General features: G+C 36.4%; 1 protein-coding gene across 9 annotated transcripts in view; it reads right to left on the minus strand.

Moving 5' to 3' along the window:
* The window catches only part of LOC106070976 (microtubule-associated protein 2-like), a 93,999-nt gene extending 77,745 nt beyond the window's left edge, over nucleotides 1-16,254 (minus strand). For 4 of the 9 annotated variants that reach the window (XM_056003706.1, XM_056003700.1, XM_056003704.1 and 1 more), the window contains exons 1-2: nucleotides 15,901-16,253; nucleotides 14,965-15,144 (exon numbers count right to left, since the gene is read on the minus strand). In XM_056003706.1, the coding sequence (XP_055859681.1) occupies nucleotides 14,965-15,022 (58 nt within the window). In that variant the 5' untranslated portion in view covers nucleotides 15,023-15,144; nucleotides 15,901-16,253. Of the gene's footprint in view, nucleotides 1-751; nucleotides 907-4,089; nucleotides 4,237-14,964; nucleotides 15,145-15,900 lie in introns of those variants that run through there. The other 5 variants (XM_056003698.1, XM_056003705.1, XM_056003702.1 and 2 more) reach the window with 5 other exon arrangements.
* Nucleotides 16,255-19,029: the final 2,775 nt, after the last annotated feature.

The following is a 19,029-nucleotide window of genomic DNA, read 5'->3' on the forward strand; positions in this document are numbered from 1 at the left end:
CAACACAAGGTCTCTAATGTCAACATTAATTACTATCATACAACACAAGGTCTCTAATGTCAACATTAATTAGTATCATACACTACAAGGTCTCCAATGTCAACATTAATTAGTATCATACAACACAAGGTCTCTAATGTCAACATTAATTAGTATCATACAACACAAGGTCTCCAATGTCAACATTAATTAGTATCATACAACACAAGGTCTCTAATGCTTGACTTTTGACACATATCCTGAATAAATAGAAACGTATTAGCGGTCTCAGTAGAGACTAGCCCCTGTTGTTATTGTGCTGAAGGTATGTCCCGACTATCCGTTCAAAAGTTTCTATTAGATTTCAAAAACAAAAAGGCTAGACTGACAAAAGTCAAACCTTCAATAAATAGAAATGTAGAATTAGGGGCTATATTAAATAAACACTTTCTCTACAAATCATTTAAATGTTAGCTCATTATTTCCACTGGTGATTAAATAGAACGCCAAATCAACAAAATGTCTACTGTTGAATAAAAACAAAAGAATCGCAAATATCTCGTCTGTGTAAATAGAAACTCTAGAAGCAATGAACACAAGACTCGCTGAAACTAACCAGTTGGTAACGTGTGCAGCAGATGGTGGATTTAAGTGGAACACAAAACAAACAAACAAACGCAATAAACAAGGAAGCAAACAAAAAGTTTGGTTCCCCCCCCCCTGTAACGTGTTTAAGGCGCAGTCAATTGAATCTAACACACAGAGTATTTACCTGCAGGCCGTTGAATTCTTTTAACAACAATGAAATCATTGACTTCTAAGATCTCCACATAGCTAGACGAGGCAGCACTGCTCTCTAAAAAGAATTCATCCTACTTACAAAGGAACTCACCAGTTCAATGAAAACTTTTCGTTTGTTTCTGTCTGTTTCTAAAACTGAGTGTGTGTTGAGTGGTGTGAGCACGTGAAGGGTGAGTCAAGTGAATGCTTCATTCATGTTTACATAGCACACAGTGAGTGGAGACTACACATTCTACTTAGAAGCAGTAAGGATTGCCAGACTGGTGGAGGCATTCAATAACTCTAGTTTAGGTATCAACATCGAGGGTTGACTTGCCTTGTTCCTTGCAAACTGTAGGCAACTGGAGAAGCTTTTTTTTTTTGGGGGGGGGGGGAGAAGGGGAATTTATCATTCCTTGTTGTTGTTGTTTTTTTTGTATATTTGACGAATTACTTTTAAAGTAAAACAATGAACTTAAAATTCTCTTACAGACCTGGTAACCAATGTAGGAAAAAAATTAGACCTAAACTTAGAATAGATGAGCACAAGATTTGACTTGGTTATGCGGTTTGCGCGCTGGACTGTCGTTTGGATTTAGCCTACCAATTTTCCTGGGTTTAAACTCTGCCCGCTCCAATCATCCGTCGTCCTGGGGAAGGTTAGGACTAGGAAGTAAATTATCTTCAACTCTGAAGGAACATCCGAAAGATGTAAAACATTTTACAAACATTTTTTTTTACAACTTACTATAAAATTAGACTTAATCTTACAAAAGATGACTTTGAAATTAGACAATCTTACAATAGATATCTGTGAAAGTAGACTTCACCTTACAATAGATATCTGTGAAAGTAGACTTCACCTTACAATAGATATCTGTGAAAGTAGACTTCACCTTACAATAGATATCTGTGAAAGTAGACTTCACCTTACAATAGATATCTGTGAAAGTAGACTTCACCTTACAATAGATATCTGTGAAAGTAGACTTCACCTTACAATAGATATCTGTGAAATTAGACTTCACCTTACAATAGATATCTGTGAAAGTAGACTTCACCTTACAATAGATATCTGTGAAAGTAGACTTCACCTTACAATAGATATCTGTGAAATTAGACTTCATCTTACAATAGATATCTGTGAAAGTAGACTTCACCTTACAATAGATATCTGTGAAAGTAGACTTCACCTTACAATAGATATCTGTGAAATGAGACTATGTAACATCACATTTATTAATGAAGAGTTAAATATCAAAGTTCAGAGCAATGGGCTGCTTGCGCATGAAATGAATGTGTGCATGTTAAGACATTTCAAGCAAGTAAAAACAATAAAATAATAAACTACAACGAACGAGTAAACTTTGCCTATCAAAATGTGTACTTTTGTGTCATCAAAATAATAAGCTGTATTATCCATAAGGAAATTTGTCTTACAATGTGCATATTATATATATTCACATTTTCATAAGTTTTACATTTTAGGTAGACAGTAATAAATATATGCGGCTCCATATTTTTAATGTCGCCTTCCATAAAAGAACTTACCCACCCCTGCAATAAATAGGTCTGATTTTTTTTGAGTCCTTTCGGTGTTTAAGATTTTGTTTAGACATTGAAAGCAGTAAAAAAAAATAAAATAAAACTGCATCAGTAGGCTGTAGGTCATTGATATATGCCTAACAGTATAAACTATCTATTAAAATAATTATTGTCATCCTAACGCTGTAAATAAATTAAACCGTTCCCTAATCTGATCAATAACTAGATTCTATTTGTCTGTAATCTTAAAAGTAGTGTACATGTGACTGTTTCTATTGAGGACACATTAGTAAACATTATAAAGAGTTGCTTAAACTAACAGCTGGAATGAGATGCAATTGTTTACAAAATAGAGATAGAAGTTGATAGAGAAATCTGTTCCTTTGTAAAATCTCAGAGATATGACGAATGGTAACAAAAAAAAACAAAAGGATATGACTCACTAATGTAGAAGATACACGCCAGCCCAAAGTAGGACACAAAGAAGAATAAAGAAAAGCAAACATTTGGAACAAGATGGAAGGGCAGGCCTTAGATAATTGGAGGCCCAAAGCGAAGTGAATTTTGTGGCCTCAAATGAAATAGAAAAATAAGAAATAAAAACAAAATGACGAAATTGATGATAACAAAGAGCACATGTTTCGCTATTTCTTCTCTAAAAAATGTTTAAGAGCTCTGGGCGAGATCCCCACCAATCGGAGGCACTAGGCGGCTGCCTAGTTTGCCAATGCCTAAGGCCGACCCTGAAGATGGAAAGGATGGCCCAGGACAGAGGACTATGGGGATCTATTGTTGCCAGCCAAGGACAGAGGACTATGGAGATCTATTGTCGCCAACCCAGGACAGAGAACTATGGAGATCTATTGTTGCCAACCCAGGACAGAGGACTATGGAGATCTATTGTTGACAGCCCAGGACAGAGGACTATGGAGATCTATTGTTGCCAGCCCAGGACAGAGGACTATTGTTGGCGGCCTATACTCCAATAGAAGTGACGGGCTGTAAATAATACTTACAGCGAAATGTGTCAGAGGGATGTGAGTATAATCTAAACGACTTTTTTTTTTTTTACAGTAGCTTTAGATCATCCTTCACGCAAACATTCACAAACATACACACCCCTTTCTTCAGATCAGCAATGTTCACTTTGTATTATGTACACTGGGCCATGATCAGCAATGTTCACAGGACAGTCTAACTTTGTATTATGTACACTGGGCCATGATCAGCAATGTTCACAGGACAGTCTAGCTTTGTATTATGTACACTGGGCCATGATCAGCAATGTTCAAAGGACAGTCTAGCTTTGTATTATGTACACTGGACAGTCTAGCTTTGTATTATGTACACTGGCCGACATCAGCAATGTTCAAAGGACAGTCTAGCTTTATATTATGTATGCTGGGACATGATCAGGGAAAACGCTCAACGTCAGTGGGGATGAAAAGGGAAATGTACAAATCTTGGAGGAGCTCTGAGTCCTAGCCCTGAGTAGACAAACAACTGTCCTGAAGAATATGAAGACCAGATATGTGCCCATAAAACAGGTTATTCAAACCTTTTATCCAGAGAGTTTTTGATACAATATACACGATTTGCTTTGATTAATGGATAATATGCTATTGCAATAAACCGAACATTTTCAAAATTTAGGCTAACGTTTGCCGGACAGAGGACACGACCCCCCCCCCCCGCACAAAAAATAAAAGGAAATGTCCTCATTTTGTAGGACGTCTGGTAAACATACACTAATGACAAGCATATAAAATGTAGAAAGATACAAACCTAAAATAAAAAACTATACAATAAAGCATCCACGAAACTCTAGTCTCACGACACTCAATAATCCCATGTTGATTTATCACAACTCTATTGTTTTCAGGTATGAATCATCTAATAACATTGAGGAAAAGTTGGGAGACATACTTTAGTCTACAAAACATTGGGGGATTGACTCTCTAAACGGACTCGATCTCTGTGTTCAGATAGGCCTAGGGCTTTCTTGTGATAGCCATTTAAACAGCAATATAGATTATAGTATAGATTCTATCTACCTATCTATCTATCTATCTTTCTATCTGTATCTATCTATCTATTTATCTATCTATCTATTATAAAATTGTTTAGTATTTTGAGTATCTTGATTTTTTATTTACTTCGCAATGAGCGTTTCTATTCCAAGTCATGTTTAAAACACATTGAAATATAAATCTTAGTAGTATGGTAGATTTGTTAAAGAGATCATTGATGTCATTGATACCCATTGATTTGATATCCAGCACGTGTGTGTGTGTGTAATGCTTTTATCCATTCTGTCCGTCTGTCTGGCTCCAAATCTTGTTCACGTTATTTCTACCACTTCCCATTCTCAGATCAAACGGAAACTTTGCTTAATTATTCATTGTCGATGACAACAAATAAAACATTTTTTTTTTAAATCAATTGGCTAATCAATTAGTTTTATATGGAAAATGTACTAAATCGGCGTTAGGTGATCCGTGACAATAATCAGGCATTAAAATTAAAACACGATTGATTCAAAATAATTGATGCAATTTCACTCAATTTAACGGATTTTTGTATAACTTGTTTGCTACCTAGCTTTCCTACATCCAAACACACCACACTTTTCAAATACTCATTAGGACAGTGAGTACAAAAACCGCTCTCTACGATCATCTGCATCAAACCATCTCCACAATAGCCATCGTCCTTATAGTCCAAGTGCCATTCATCCATTCGTGAAGTCAATTGTTAATGCCTGCTCGAGTAAGTCAACGTCATATAACGTTATTGTTTCAAGACACTGCTCTACTGTTTCGTGATCGCATTTCCTAAATTATTATAAGACGTCCGACGTAGAAAGCGTGCATGTATCTCCAGAAATTAAATCGTTACAGTCTGCGTCTTTGTGGATAGGAGTTGGTCTACCGTGATCTCCAGGAGTCAATGGAGTTGTGAGTCTGCCTTCCTGAAAGGTATCATGAGATTCTGCAACGTTCCGGAATTGTTTGTGCCAAACTGGCAAGGAAAGCAATCATTTGACTGCATCTCTTGGCAGAGGATTCAAGTAATTTTGGCCTTTTTTTTAAATCTCTTTTTTTTTTACCTTTTCCTTTCTATTTCTGTTTGGTTCCATGTTGAACTGTTGAAAATATAATTGTCATTTGTCATTGACATCGTAGTTCAGAAATCCTGGGATCTTGCAACGAACGACCAACTAAATATATAATACACATTAGGAGGGCTAATCCATCTATGAGTCAATTTTGGAAACAGTGGATCTAAAGATTGGTGTAAACAATATTAGATCATAAATTTCATTCAGAAATACTCATTTTGACGTTCATGGTCCAGTTTTAGATTTGAACGAGTATGTTCACACTAGTTCGACTTCTATAGGACTATACAAAACTGTAGGTCTTTTGTAGTGTGTAAATACAATTGAAACTCACAGAAGCACGGTTGACGTGTATAAGCGAATCCATTGTTTCGGAATATGTGACTAGTATGACACAGTCAAGCATGTAAAGATCTTTTATAAAATGTAAGGCCAATCACGTTTAGGGGACTGACTGACATTTACTGGGGCCCATTTGGACGTTCCACCGGCTCACCGGACATTGACCCAGCTGCCCATATAGCCAGTCCGCCCTTGGATTCAAACCTTATTTTAAAATCTTTTATAAGTTTTATTGTAATTTATATTTGCTGATTACGATGACATATTCTTATCATATCTTCTATGATACAGACGTTACGTACATATGAAAAGTATAGACCCACTTTTGGGGAGTTTCGGATACTATTGGCCAGTGTTTACTAGATGCCTATTAATAGAGAAACACATTAGTCTTACAGAAATGTTTGCGGTTTTGCCTAAAGCTAAATTGATGCCACTCTCTTTTTTCTACTGATTAAAAACATATTTTGTTGAAGAACAAAACCCTCCAATATTTATGGTTTGTTATTTGCTGTTGTCTGCTCATGAAGTTACTTTTCTTTTTTTTTTTTGCTTTCAGTTGGTGATCAGTTTAACAACCCCCCACAGGCTTTGTCTTTAGTTTTAGCTTGCTTGGTTTAGATTGGTTAGAACAAGACATTAAGATGATTGTAATGTTTATAGCTGTACAACCAGGTTAGTCCCCAATGGAGTCAAATAAAAAAAATCGATATGCCTAGCTATTTGACACCAAGGATGTGTAGCTATTTATTTACAATATTTATTTACAAATGCATATTACCCCTTAGTATTTTGCATTTGTGTAAGGTATATTACATTTATATTATTACAAAGGTATAATACTCAAATGTATCGCATATAAAACTGTATAATACTTTTATGGTTTAAAATGTCAAATATAAAGTATTAAAGTATAAAGTATTAAAGTATAAAGTATTAAAGTATTAAAGTATAAAGTATTAAAGTATAAAGTATAAAGTATAAAGTATTAAAGTATAAAATATTAAAGTCCTTTTTAGATCGTGATCTTCTTTTTTCATGGTCACTAGAACTATAAGGTGCAGTACGAAATGTGGACCCTGCTTTAGCTCTAAGGAGTACCAACTGTAGCTGTAGGGTATACGAAACTTACTGTAGCTGTAGGGTATACGAAACTTAATGTAGCTGTAGGTTGTACGAAACTTACTGTAGCTGTAGGTTGAACAAAACTTACTGTAGCTGTAGGGTATACGAAACTTACTGTAGCTGTAGGTTGTACGAAACTTACTGTAGCTGTAGGGTATACGAAACTTACTGTAGCTGTAGGGTATACGAAACTTTCTGTAGCTTTAGGGTATGCGAAACTTACTGTAGCTGTAAGGTGTAGGCCACGAACCTAACTTTAGCTGTAGGGTGTATGAACCTTTTAGAAAATAATTCATCAATGGAGCTGCCCAGCCCTGAACGAATAGAATTGTATTAGCAGCTGTAGCAAGAAATGAGATATGGGTTGACCTTTACACATTTGTAGCTTTTTAGTCATAATCACTACTTGCTGGTTGCTTTTTTTTTTCTTTTTATTTAGAGTGCCATGAGGGGAGGTAATAGTGAAATTAGCTTCTAACGAATTCCTAACTGTTGACTCCACGTGGTTATAATGTAGTTCTAAGTTGTCAGAGTTGATTTGGTTTTCAATTCGGTATTGTAGAACACCACAGAGTCCACTCAGTTCTAGTGACTAGCTAACATTTGTCCACTCAGTTCTATTGACTAGCTAACATTTGTCCACTTAGTTCTATTGACTAGCTAACATTTGTCCACTTAGTTCTATTGACTAGCTAACATTTGTCCACTCAGTTCTAGTGACTAGCTAACATTTGTCCACTCAGTTCTATTGACTAGCTAACATTTGTCCACTCAGTTCTATTGACTAGCTAACATTTGTCCACTTAGTTCTATTGACTAGCTAACATTTGTCCACTTAGTTCTATTGACTAGCTAACATTTGTCCACTCAGTTCTATTGACTAGCTAACATTTGTCCACTCAGTTCTATTGACTAGCTAACATTTGTCCACTCAGTTCTATTGACTAGCTAACATTTGTCCACTCAGTTCTATTGACTAGCTAACATTTGTCCACTCAGTTCTATTGACTAGCTAACATTTGTCCACTTAGTTCTATTGATTAGCTAACATTTGTCCACTCAGTTCTAGTGACTAGCTAACATTTGTCCACTTAGTTCTATTGATTAGCTAGCATTTGTCCACTTAGTTCTATTGATTAGCTAACATTTGTCCACTCAGTTCTATTGACTAGCTAACATTTGTCCACTCAGTTCTATTGACTAGCTAACATTTGTCCACTCAGTTCTATTGACTAGCTAACATTTGTCCACTTAGTTCTATTGATTAGCTAACATTTGTCCACTTAGTTCTAGTGACTAGCTAACATTTGTCCACTCAGTTCTATTGACTAGCTAACATTTGTCCACTCAGTTCTATTGGCTAGCTAACATTTGTACACTTAGTTCTATTGGCTAGCTAACATTTGTCCACTTAGTTCTATTGGCTAGCTAGCATTTGTCCACTTAGTTCTATTGGCTAGCTAGCATTTGTCCACTTAGTTCTATTGACTAGCTAACATTTGTCCACTTAGTTCTATTGACTAGCTAACATTTGTCCACTTAGTTCTATTGACTAGCTAACATTTGTCCACTTAGTTCTATTGACTAGCTAACATTTGTCCACTTAGTTCTATTGACTAGCTAACATTTGTCCACTCAGTTCTATTGGCTAGCTAGCATTTGTCCACTCAGTTCTAATGGCTACCTTACACTTGTCCACTCAGATCTAATGGCTACCTTACACTTGTCCTTTCAGATCTAATTGCTACCTTACACTTGTCCACTCAGATCTAATGGCTACCTTACACTTGTCCACTCTGATCTAATGGCTACCTTACATTTTTCCACTCAGATCTAATGGCTACCTTACACTTGTCCACTCTGATCTAATGGCTACCTTACATTTGTCCACTCAGATCTAATGGCTACCTTACACTTGTCCACTCTGATCTAATGGCTACCTTACATTTGTCCACTCAGATCTAATGGCTACCTTACACTTGTCCACTCAGATCTAATGGCTACCTTACACTTGTCCACTCAGATCTAATGGCTACCTTACACTTGTCCACTCAGATCTAATGGCTACCTTACACTTATCCACTCAGATCTAATGGCTACCTTACACTTATCCACTCAGATCTAATGGCTACCTTGCACTTGTCCACTTAGATCTAATATGGCTACCTTACACTTGTCCACTCAGATCTAAAGGTTTCCTGGCATTCGTATACACTGCTCTAATAGTAAACGTAGCTACATGGCATCTGCCAAGAATTGTGCAAAGTTTCAACTTGATCCGAGAATTGATGTGGGAGAAATGACGTATAGGCCTACCTACTTTTTACCAGACAGACCACAGAGTAAGTTGATGTAAGCTTTGCAAAGAAGCAATCCAAATTAAATTATAAGAGGATTATATATTGGAAAATTATATTGTAAAACCAGAGTGAACTATTGGCCAAATAGGTAGATTTTTTTTTTCAAAAGCTATAGATAAACTGGCCAATTAGGTAGATTTTTTATTTTCAAAAGCTATAGATAAACTGGCCAATTAGGTAGATTTTCTTTTTCAAAAGCTATAGATAAACTGGCCAATTAGGTAGATTTGTTTTTTCAAAAGCTAGAGATAAACTGGCCAATTAGGTAGATTTTTTTTTTCAAAAGCTATAGATAAACTGGCCAATTAGGTAGATTTTTTTTTTCAAAAGCTATAGATAAACTGGCCAATTAGGTAGATTTTTTTTTCAAAAGCTATAGATAAACTGGCCAATTAGGTAGATTTTTTTTTTCAAAAGCTATAGATAAACTGGCCAATAAAAAGGAAAATCGTTAAACCGTTTTCCCAACATCCGTCTAGTTTCCATCCAGAGTATTTTTTTAGTCCATGATGAGTTTGCAAACTAATAGGATGAATTGTTTAAAAAGTATTTTAGATACTGTTCATTACTTAGTTTAAATGTTAAGTAAGTTTCCCAATGGTTGACGAGCGGGATGCCACGTGGCCAGCACAACGACCAACCGCCTTGACTTTCCTCAATTAAAGTCATGAACCAAGTTAAGTTGGGTGGACTCGGGGGCGCCCTAAAAATCCCGAAAATCAAAATCCCAGTCTTCACCGAGATTGAAAGCCAGGACCCCAGGTTCGGAAGCCGAGCGCTTAACCCCTCAGCCAACGTCAATGTTTAACGATCGAGTCAGATGTTTTAGGCATCAAGTTGTTTACACTAGTTTTGTCTCAATGCAAGTTTCACAGTGACTTTGTAGTAATAAAACAATAACAACGGTAACAACCAAAGAGCTTTTCAACAGGCACACACACATACACTAGGGAAGTGTTTTAGATCTTTACACATACACTGGCAAAGCTTGTTGTGTCAATGACACTTGCCACTTCTGCCATTGACACTTGCCAATGACTCATTTCTGTCTATTCAGACATGGTGTTTTTTCAATTTGATATTAGACTTCTGTCGTTATTTGAAATAGAAAAGAACTAAATGTTTTTATATAAAATACATTGGCAACACTTTTATATTTCTTGTTGTTTTTTAAACAAATATAAAACAATGTGTAAGTCTATAATACTATAGAACCTATTAATAGAGTAACATTAATGCTAGACTCTTCTATTACTTTGAAAACAAAAATGGCCTCTAAGACGTAAATGGTAATGCTAACCATACATACTTGATTCCAGACGAATTCACAACTTGATAATTTAGTGTGTTTTTTTAATGTCCTCTCTGCTAAAATACCTGGCACTAATCTATAAATACGTAAACTTTGAACAGAAAAATAATCAGAACATTAAATTATTTGCGGAGTAGCTATTAGGTACATTTGGAATACGAAGAATTCTATTGAATGAGTTTTATTTTTTGAACTTAAACAAATTATACTTTTAATGAAACAAATGATTCTAGACCACCAATAGAAATATATTTTTTCTTGTTTGTATTTTTGTATTAATAAGACTACAGTCTGGTAATGTGGAAAAGAAGGGCGATAACAAAGGAAGAATAGCGGAAAAGATACTCCATTTCTGCAACACAAAGTAAGCGAGATTCTTTTTTTTTTTTTTTTTTGGTTTTGTTTTATTTTTTCATTACATAGTGGTACACCTAGTCCTAACCCAATGTCAAGGTTACGCGTTGTTGATTTGTCGATATTATGATAAAAGATTGTGTATAAAGCATTGACTTGAGATAAACTTCAAATCCAGGGAGAAAAGGGAAGAGGAAAGGTTTATAACAAACGAGTCCGTTCCCAGTCGATCTAAGGAGGTAAACTAATGCATGTCTGTCTTGTTTATAAGCTTCGGTCAGGTGACACGGAATGGCTCTCACGACTTTCTTAAAACTTTGACAGTTTATATATAGATATATCTTTTGGGGAACGAATATAGCAGCTAAATGACCACGACTTGATTTGACCGTTATACATTTTTGTAATCGAAATTTCATCATCGTAAAATTAAATTTGGTCTAGAGACGAACACACGTCAGTGGAACATTCACGAACACACGTCAGTGGAACATTCACGAACACACGTCAGTGGAACATTCACGAACACACGTCAGTGGAACATTCACGAACACACGTCAGTGGAACATTCACGAACACACGTCAGTGGAACATTCACGAACACACGTCAGTGGAACATTCAGGCCAAGAGTACAATAGCCACTGAGACGCCCATGTGCGCACATCAATCCAAGACTATTGTCTTTTTAGGTTTCTAAGTCTGAATCTGTATCACCAAACTGGAATCTTCTATACAATATCTCTTTAATGTTTCCAAGTCTGGACCTTTATAACCAGACTTGAATTTTTACATGGGCATAACCAAGATTTTTTTCGAGGGAGGGGTGTCTCTTTTTTATTTTTTTAAAAATATCTATCCTTCATTAGTTAGTCAAAGTAAGGTTATGGCTCTTACACAAAGCTATCAGCTTCATAAAGGAATAACTTTTCTAAACTTTTCATGTTACATATAACATTGTGTACATAATGTAACAATAATTAACTAAAATAATAATAACAATAATAAAGATTTTCCTTTCCCCATTAGGTTTCTTAAGTGTCAAATGAAATTATTCGGAATATTTGTTTACTATTACTAACACTATAATTGTTCTTTTTCTTTCTCAAAGTGTTGCAATGTTAAAACTACACAATCACAGTAGTTGAACTGTTTCTAAAGAAAAAGCAAATAATTAGATTCTAGTCAATAAACAGCGCCACCTTGTGGTTGATGTGTACAAGGTGAAGGGGTGGAAAGAGAACTATGCGTGGAATGTAGTCCGCAGCAGCTGTACGACGACGTTACAATCGATGGAGTTGAAACTCAATGTTTAATACTTCTTCAACCAACAGATGGCTCAGAGTGAGCTGTAGACAGTAAACATTGATACAAGTCTTCAGATATAAGATGTATATTAGTTGTACAGAGAAACTTAGAGAAACACATATAAATAGACGCATAAATACGCACACACACACACACATACATACGCATATATCTCTTCAACGAGAACTACTGGGTAATATACACTTTATCTAGGTACTTTGTTTATTATATAGGTGATCGAATGCCCCTAGTTTATATGTTTGTCAAATGTTTTACATGTTTCGGATGTTCCTTCAGAGTTGAAGATAGTTTACTTCCTAGTCCAAACCTCCCGCAGGACGACGGGGGAAGGGAGCGGGCAGGGTTTGAACCCTCGACCGTCGATAAATCCGAACGACAGTCCAGCGCGCAAACCGAAAGACCAGGCAGCCATCCACACAATACCTAGTTATCTACACATTACCTAGTTAATCTACACAATATCTAGTTAATCTACACATTAAAGGATTTTGAAGAGACACGGGCACCAACTCTAAAGGACAAGAAGTGGCGGACACGGGCACCAACTCTAAAGGACAAGAAGTGGCGGCCAGTCAAATGGTCATTAAGTCAGAAGCATCCACACAATGGCAATAATGTTATCGGTACAAGGCTCTGCGGGGCGGTGCTCACTCGACACAGAAACTGTGATTGTTGCAGCAGATCAATACAATGTGACCTACTCACAAACACTCAGATGTAGGCTACAGCCTGGACCCGACCACTTCTAATGTACGGCAGCCCTTCCCTCATTGATTTAGTACTGTGCTGGTATCTCTGTCTCTTTCATTCTCTCTCTAGCCCTCTCTCTCTCTCTCCTCTCTCTAGCCCTCTCTCTCTCTCCTCTCTCTAGCCCTCTCTCCTCTCTCTAGCCCTCTCTCTCTCTCCTCTCTCTAGCCCTCTCTCCTCTCTCTAGCCCTCTCTCTCTCTCCTCTCTCTAGCCCTCTCTCCTCTCTCTAGCCCTCTCTCTCTCTCCTCTCTCTAGCCCTCTCTCTCTCTCTCCTCTGTCTAGCTCTCTTCCTTCTTTCTCTTTTTTTTTAAACTATATCCTGCTCTCTCTATTTATCTCCCTCGCTCTCATTATCCATAATTGTCTCAAATTGTCTCCCCCCCCCCCTTCTCTATCTCTCTCTCGCTCTTTCTCTTCCTAACATTCATTTCTTCTGTCTCTGTCTCCTTATCTCTTTCTCTCTCTTTCTTTCTCTTGTTATTTTGATCAGCTGTTGTTTATGTTATAATCATTTTTAAACATTTCTTTTTACTTTTATTTTAACCCCCCCCCCCTTTTTTTTTACCTTCTCAACAAAGTAAAGCAAGGTTTGACAGACAGTTTGTGTGGAGGCACAAATTCAAAATCGGCCCCCGAAGTGGTCCACCCAGGCTGGTAAAAAGGCATGTTTCAATATTTTCAGAAAGAACATCAGAATGAAACTCTATCAAAGACAAATGACAGAGAAGAATGGAGAAAGAAAATTGACGGATCTTGTGTGGTGCCCCAGCGGTCCACAGACCAAAGGATAGGTGAAAGTGAATGTGAAGTTAAATGTGAACCAGGCCTAACTAATGTCTTATAATGAATATATAATTGCTCTAATTGTTTTGTAATTGTTCTTATTCCTCAAGAAAAAAAACATTTCCTTAATCAAAAAAAATTCATTTAGTTCAGTGTTCTATCGCCATAAGGCAGTGCTGCAGTTCACGCGATAATATGAAAACCTACTTATTGATTGCTGTTTTAAATTATGTCCAACTTATATGCATACTTAATAAATTTTTTCTCTAAAAAAAAGTAAACATTTTATTGTGTAAATGTAGTTGTTAGTATGACAGAACTTACATATTGTTATTTCCCCTACTAAAGAGCCTCCCGTGTTTGTTACTATTAATAGTGAATAGTTGCAAAAATGGTGTATTTTTATGAAAAAACTGCTTGCATAAGTGATTCAAAAAATTAGATTTTTCTTTCAGAAAAGAAAAAAGTAGCCGTTGCATCAGAAATTCGAATGGTCTAAAATACGAACGGACAAGACATTTCCACACAAAACTAATAGCGTCTTTTCTCCTTTCGGGGGCCGCTAAAAAGAAAAAAAATCAAAAGCGATTACGGAAAATGAGAAATAAAAATATTTCGTTTAGTTTGTTAATGCATTATGTCAAGATTCGTAAAGGCCTACAATTTATTGAGGTCTATTGAAATAGGCCTATTGTCTTAGGCACGTACCGTGTCTGAAGCTACATAGCATTGCAATATGGATATGAATATGAATAAATTATTTAGCCCAGCTTTCATTTTGGTTCGACTATTATTAAAGCTACAAGCTATGTGTCCTAAAGAAATGAAAGAGATGTCATATAAATGTTAACTAAAATACTGACATTAAGAATGGTAAACATGACAATATATAATAGTTGTAAAAAGGGAGTATGGTCATGATGCACTAGGTGAAAAAAAAAGGCTACTAGGGTGGAAAATTAAAAGACCAAGAACCGCTGCCGTTATAGCATTGAGAGTCTGAAGAGTATTTTTCTGTTTTCAGATAAGTGTCCCCCTCTTTATTTTATCTCATTTAAATTACTTCCTGGCATGCCTAGCCTATAAATAAACATGGCTGCTAATATCAACACAGACAGCAGTCCTGCTCACTGGACCTGATACACGCAAGGAAAGGGAATACTTAAAAAATCCTAAGCCATTACTCACCATCTAATTCTTTCTGTGGGGCCAGGTTGGCTGCGCCTTCCTCTTCGAAATCCGCCATATTTTTGTGTGGCTCTTTTTCTCTCCCTCTCTTTTACCAACAAAAAAAAAATCGATATTTTTGGCCTCCGCTGACCAATTTATCTGGCCAGGGAAAGTCCCGAGGTAATGGCCTTCAGTCACCTGAAGATTGGGTGGAAATCCGATTAGTTTAATGTTTCTAAATATAACTTTTTATGAGTCATTATTGATAGGCCTATCTAATGACTATGAAATACATAATGTAAACTTCTGGGTATATATTTCTCGCAATGGCATAAATAATGTTTGGTTTTCATAAAATTTGAATGAACACTTGGATCTATGATTAAGGCTGTTATTTAATCTTGCCTACTCAGCCTACTGGTTCTACTACTATGCGGTTCCAAGAAGGAATCTATACAACGATTTATTGTTGTTACTCGTAGCGTTGACTTTTGACTTGAACTATCCCCACACATCGTAGGTCTAGTGTCAATATCCCCACACATCGTAGGTCTAGTGTCAATATGCCCGTCAATATGACACAACCACTAGATCTAGAAGTGAACACACTGTTCTCTGAATGACCACGTAGTGCACAATGCATTGTACAATATGACCTAGATCTTTACTATATAGATCTACTTTTTGTTATGAAACAAGGCATCTGCTGGTAAATCATCTTCTTTGTTTCTTTCAGATGGCGTAATATATTATTTAGATAGAGACAAAACTTTTCTTAACAGAATTAAAAATAATTTGGGCTTAGATATACTTGGAATTTATTTATTTATTTGGTCTTAATGATTTTTTAAAAATCTTGTTCGATCTGATTGAGAGACTTATTTGTTTGTTCTTACCTCCCTTAGATTGACTAGTCTCTTTTGTTGTTGTAGATATCAAATGAAGTTTACTTACCACAACTGCGTGTTAGAATACAGTCAAATAATATCAAATACAAGATTGAATAGTCCTCTGTGAAGGGGGAGGAATACAACAACAACAAATGAAAGTGTCAAGTGATGTTCCACCAGTTCCAGCCGGTACACAGTGCTAGCCGGGCTGTGACTGGGCTGCATACACAGCTACTGATGAGATCACCACAAGAATCGATTGACCGAAGCCAGGACCTGGTGATGAGGTGTGCTACCTCCCTTCTTTACACTCCCTCCGCTCACTCTGTCTCCTTCACTCACTGTATGACGAAGAATGTTTGTGCGTCAGTGTGTTCACCAACAGACCAGGCTGTCGTGGAGCTGAGCACAGTAGCAAGAAATATCGATACCGGAATTTTCTAGTCTGCACGTCTGGAACTCACGCGCTAGTCAGTGTGTTGATTGGCTGAATAGAAGCATATTATAGTCTCCCTTTCTTCCTCTTCTCTCCCTCTTTCTCTCTCTCTCTCTCTTTTTTCTTCTCTATCCTAACTTTCCTTTTTTTTTCTCACATCGTTCTGTTTTGTTTTTTTTAGTTGTTTTTTAAAATCTGTTTCTCTATCAGCCCTTGCTCATATCACATTCACACAGACAAGACACAAACTCAAAGGATGGTTGGTCTCTCTATTTCAACTGAAATGTTTCAATAACATGCCGCACCTAGAAATCTATAAGTGTAGGCCTAGCAGACATCTACTCTATGTAGACGAAACAAGATCGATCATCTTCAAGGATGCCTGTTTATATATATATATATATATATATATTGAAACAGAAAACTAGAGAAAATATTACATGTTTACATATTTGTTTTATTGTTTAAAATCATTACATGTTTGTTTCAATTAGAAGTTAACTCAGACCAATTGGTCAAGTTCGACCCGTGAAGAAGCTTTATCCGGCTCGTCTCATGTTTTGCAATAATAATTTAATATAAATTCATACACAATGGAAAATTTAAACATTTGAATATGTGTTGAAACATTGGTGCTACAAACAAGCAATGAAACCATGTCGTCTGTAAACCCCATTTTCATTTCTAAACAAAACCAAACTTTATACATCCAAGTATGATCCAAGACCAAACTTTATACATCCAAGTATGATCCAAGACCAAACTTTATACATCCAAGTATGATCCAAGACCAAACTTTATACATCCAAGTATGATCCAAGACCAAACTTTATACATCCAAGTATGATCCAAGACCAAACTTTATACATCCAAGTATGATCCAAGACCAAACTTTATACATCCAAGTATGATCCAAGACCAAACTTTATACATCCAAGTATGATCCAAGACCAAACTTTATACATCCAAGTATAATCCAAGACCAAACTTTATACATCCAAGTATGATCCAAGACCAAACTTTATACATCCAAGTATGATCCAAGACCAAACTTTATACATCCAAGTATGATCCAAGACCAAACTTTATACATCCAAGTATGATCCAAGACCAAACTTTATACATCCAAGTATGATCCAAGACCAAACTTTATACATCCAAGTATGATTCAAGACCAAACTTTATACATCCAAGTATGATCCAAGACCAAACTTTATACATCCATGTATGATCCAAGACCAAACTTTATACATCCAAGTATGATCCAAGACCAAACTTTATACATCCAAGTATGATCCAAGACCAATGACGAAAAAAAAAACACCAAAAAATCCAAAGATCTCCAAAACGAATTAAATGTATTAGGCCAGCAAAATGTTTTGAACAAATGTTCTTGTGCTCAGTCAGTCTGCAAGTTCTATTGTTCGGTAGTGCTCAATGTCCTCTTGAAGTTGATCTCAAACAATTCAAACCTCCAGACTCGATTCAATTAATACAATTGTCCATCACAGTCGACTTCAAAGAGAAGTAACTCTAAGTTCTGGACGTTCTGGGCTGAAATGAATAATGCTGCATAAGCGGTATTATTTATAAGAAACATTTTCTGTTACTGAAGATTATCAAGCTGCATGCATTCCATGTGAAAATTTAATCTGCGGAATGCGAAAGATTTATGTATGGCACTCAGACATTTAGACAGATCTTCTGTGCCACACGTGAAAAATTGATCATAAAATACACGACATCAAATTAATGTAATAACGATATCTGGGGGCAGCTTAAAAGTTTCAACTTTTTAATTACAAATTAGCCAGCTAAAATGACTAGTCTCATTATATCACAGTAGACTCAATGGCTGTTGTGAAGAATGCCAATTGAAAAGGAGATTTAACAAGGAATGTATGCTGTTGAAAAAGATGAAGATATCTTCAGAAGGCCTTTTAGTGTGTACATTAAAGAAGTCAGACTGGACTTGCAGCTAAATTAATTATCACCCAAACAATTATTTCTAAATATTTTAAAATTTGAGTTCTTTAATTTCCTGATTATGATTTGAAACTATAAAATTTCAGAATATTATCGACTGAACAACTACCACTACAAGGACATGATATGGAGTCCAATCAACACCAAATACTCAAAAGCTTTTCATTTTGCTAAGACTCACACTTGAATAAGACTTTCACTTACTAACGTTAATATATACTATATATTGATACTATTTGTCAAACCACTGCCCATTGTAGGACACTATAGCCAACAGTGGACGTGATGAGCAGAGTGGACTTCCCACTCTCCAGTTTCGGACTTTCTTGCAGGCCCTTATGCACACACTCCCGCCGGAGCAGTAATTAAGACCGCCAACGGCCTTAGCTCTCAGGTATATTGTTGGGAAAAGAATTACTAACTCATTGGCCATACATTGTGCGCACGGTCTTGTAAGTCTGGATCTAAAGGCTTAGCATCAGAATTGTATAGACTCAGAGTAAGTGAACAGTATAGTTTTTCGGGTTGGGTGGGGGAGGAATAGGGGCAGGGTATCCTTCAATAGTTATTCAGAGCAAAATGATCGCTATAACAAAGGGTTATAAAGGAGGATTGACTTTTTAAAAAATATTTTACTCGTTGATAACTCAGCGACATAAGAGACACATACACTTTAATGTAGGTGCCGGTACTCAGTGATTAGGTGACGATACTCAGTGATTAGGTGCGGTACTCAGTGATTAGGTGCCGGTACTTAGTGATGAATTGCCT

Source organism: Biomphalaria glabrata, chromosome 11 (assembly GCF_947242115.1).
Source record: "Biomphalaria glabrata chromosome 11, xgBioGlab47.1, whole genome shotgun sequence".
In the NCBI taxonomy this organism is placed as follows: Eukaryota; Metazoa; Mollusca; class Gastropoda; family Planorbidae; genus Biomphalaria; species Biomphalaria glabrata.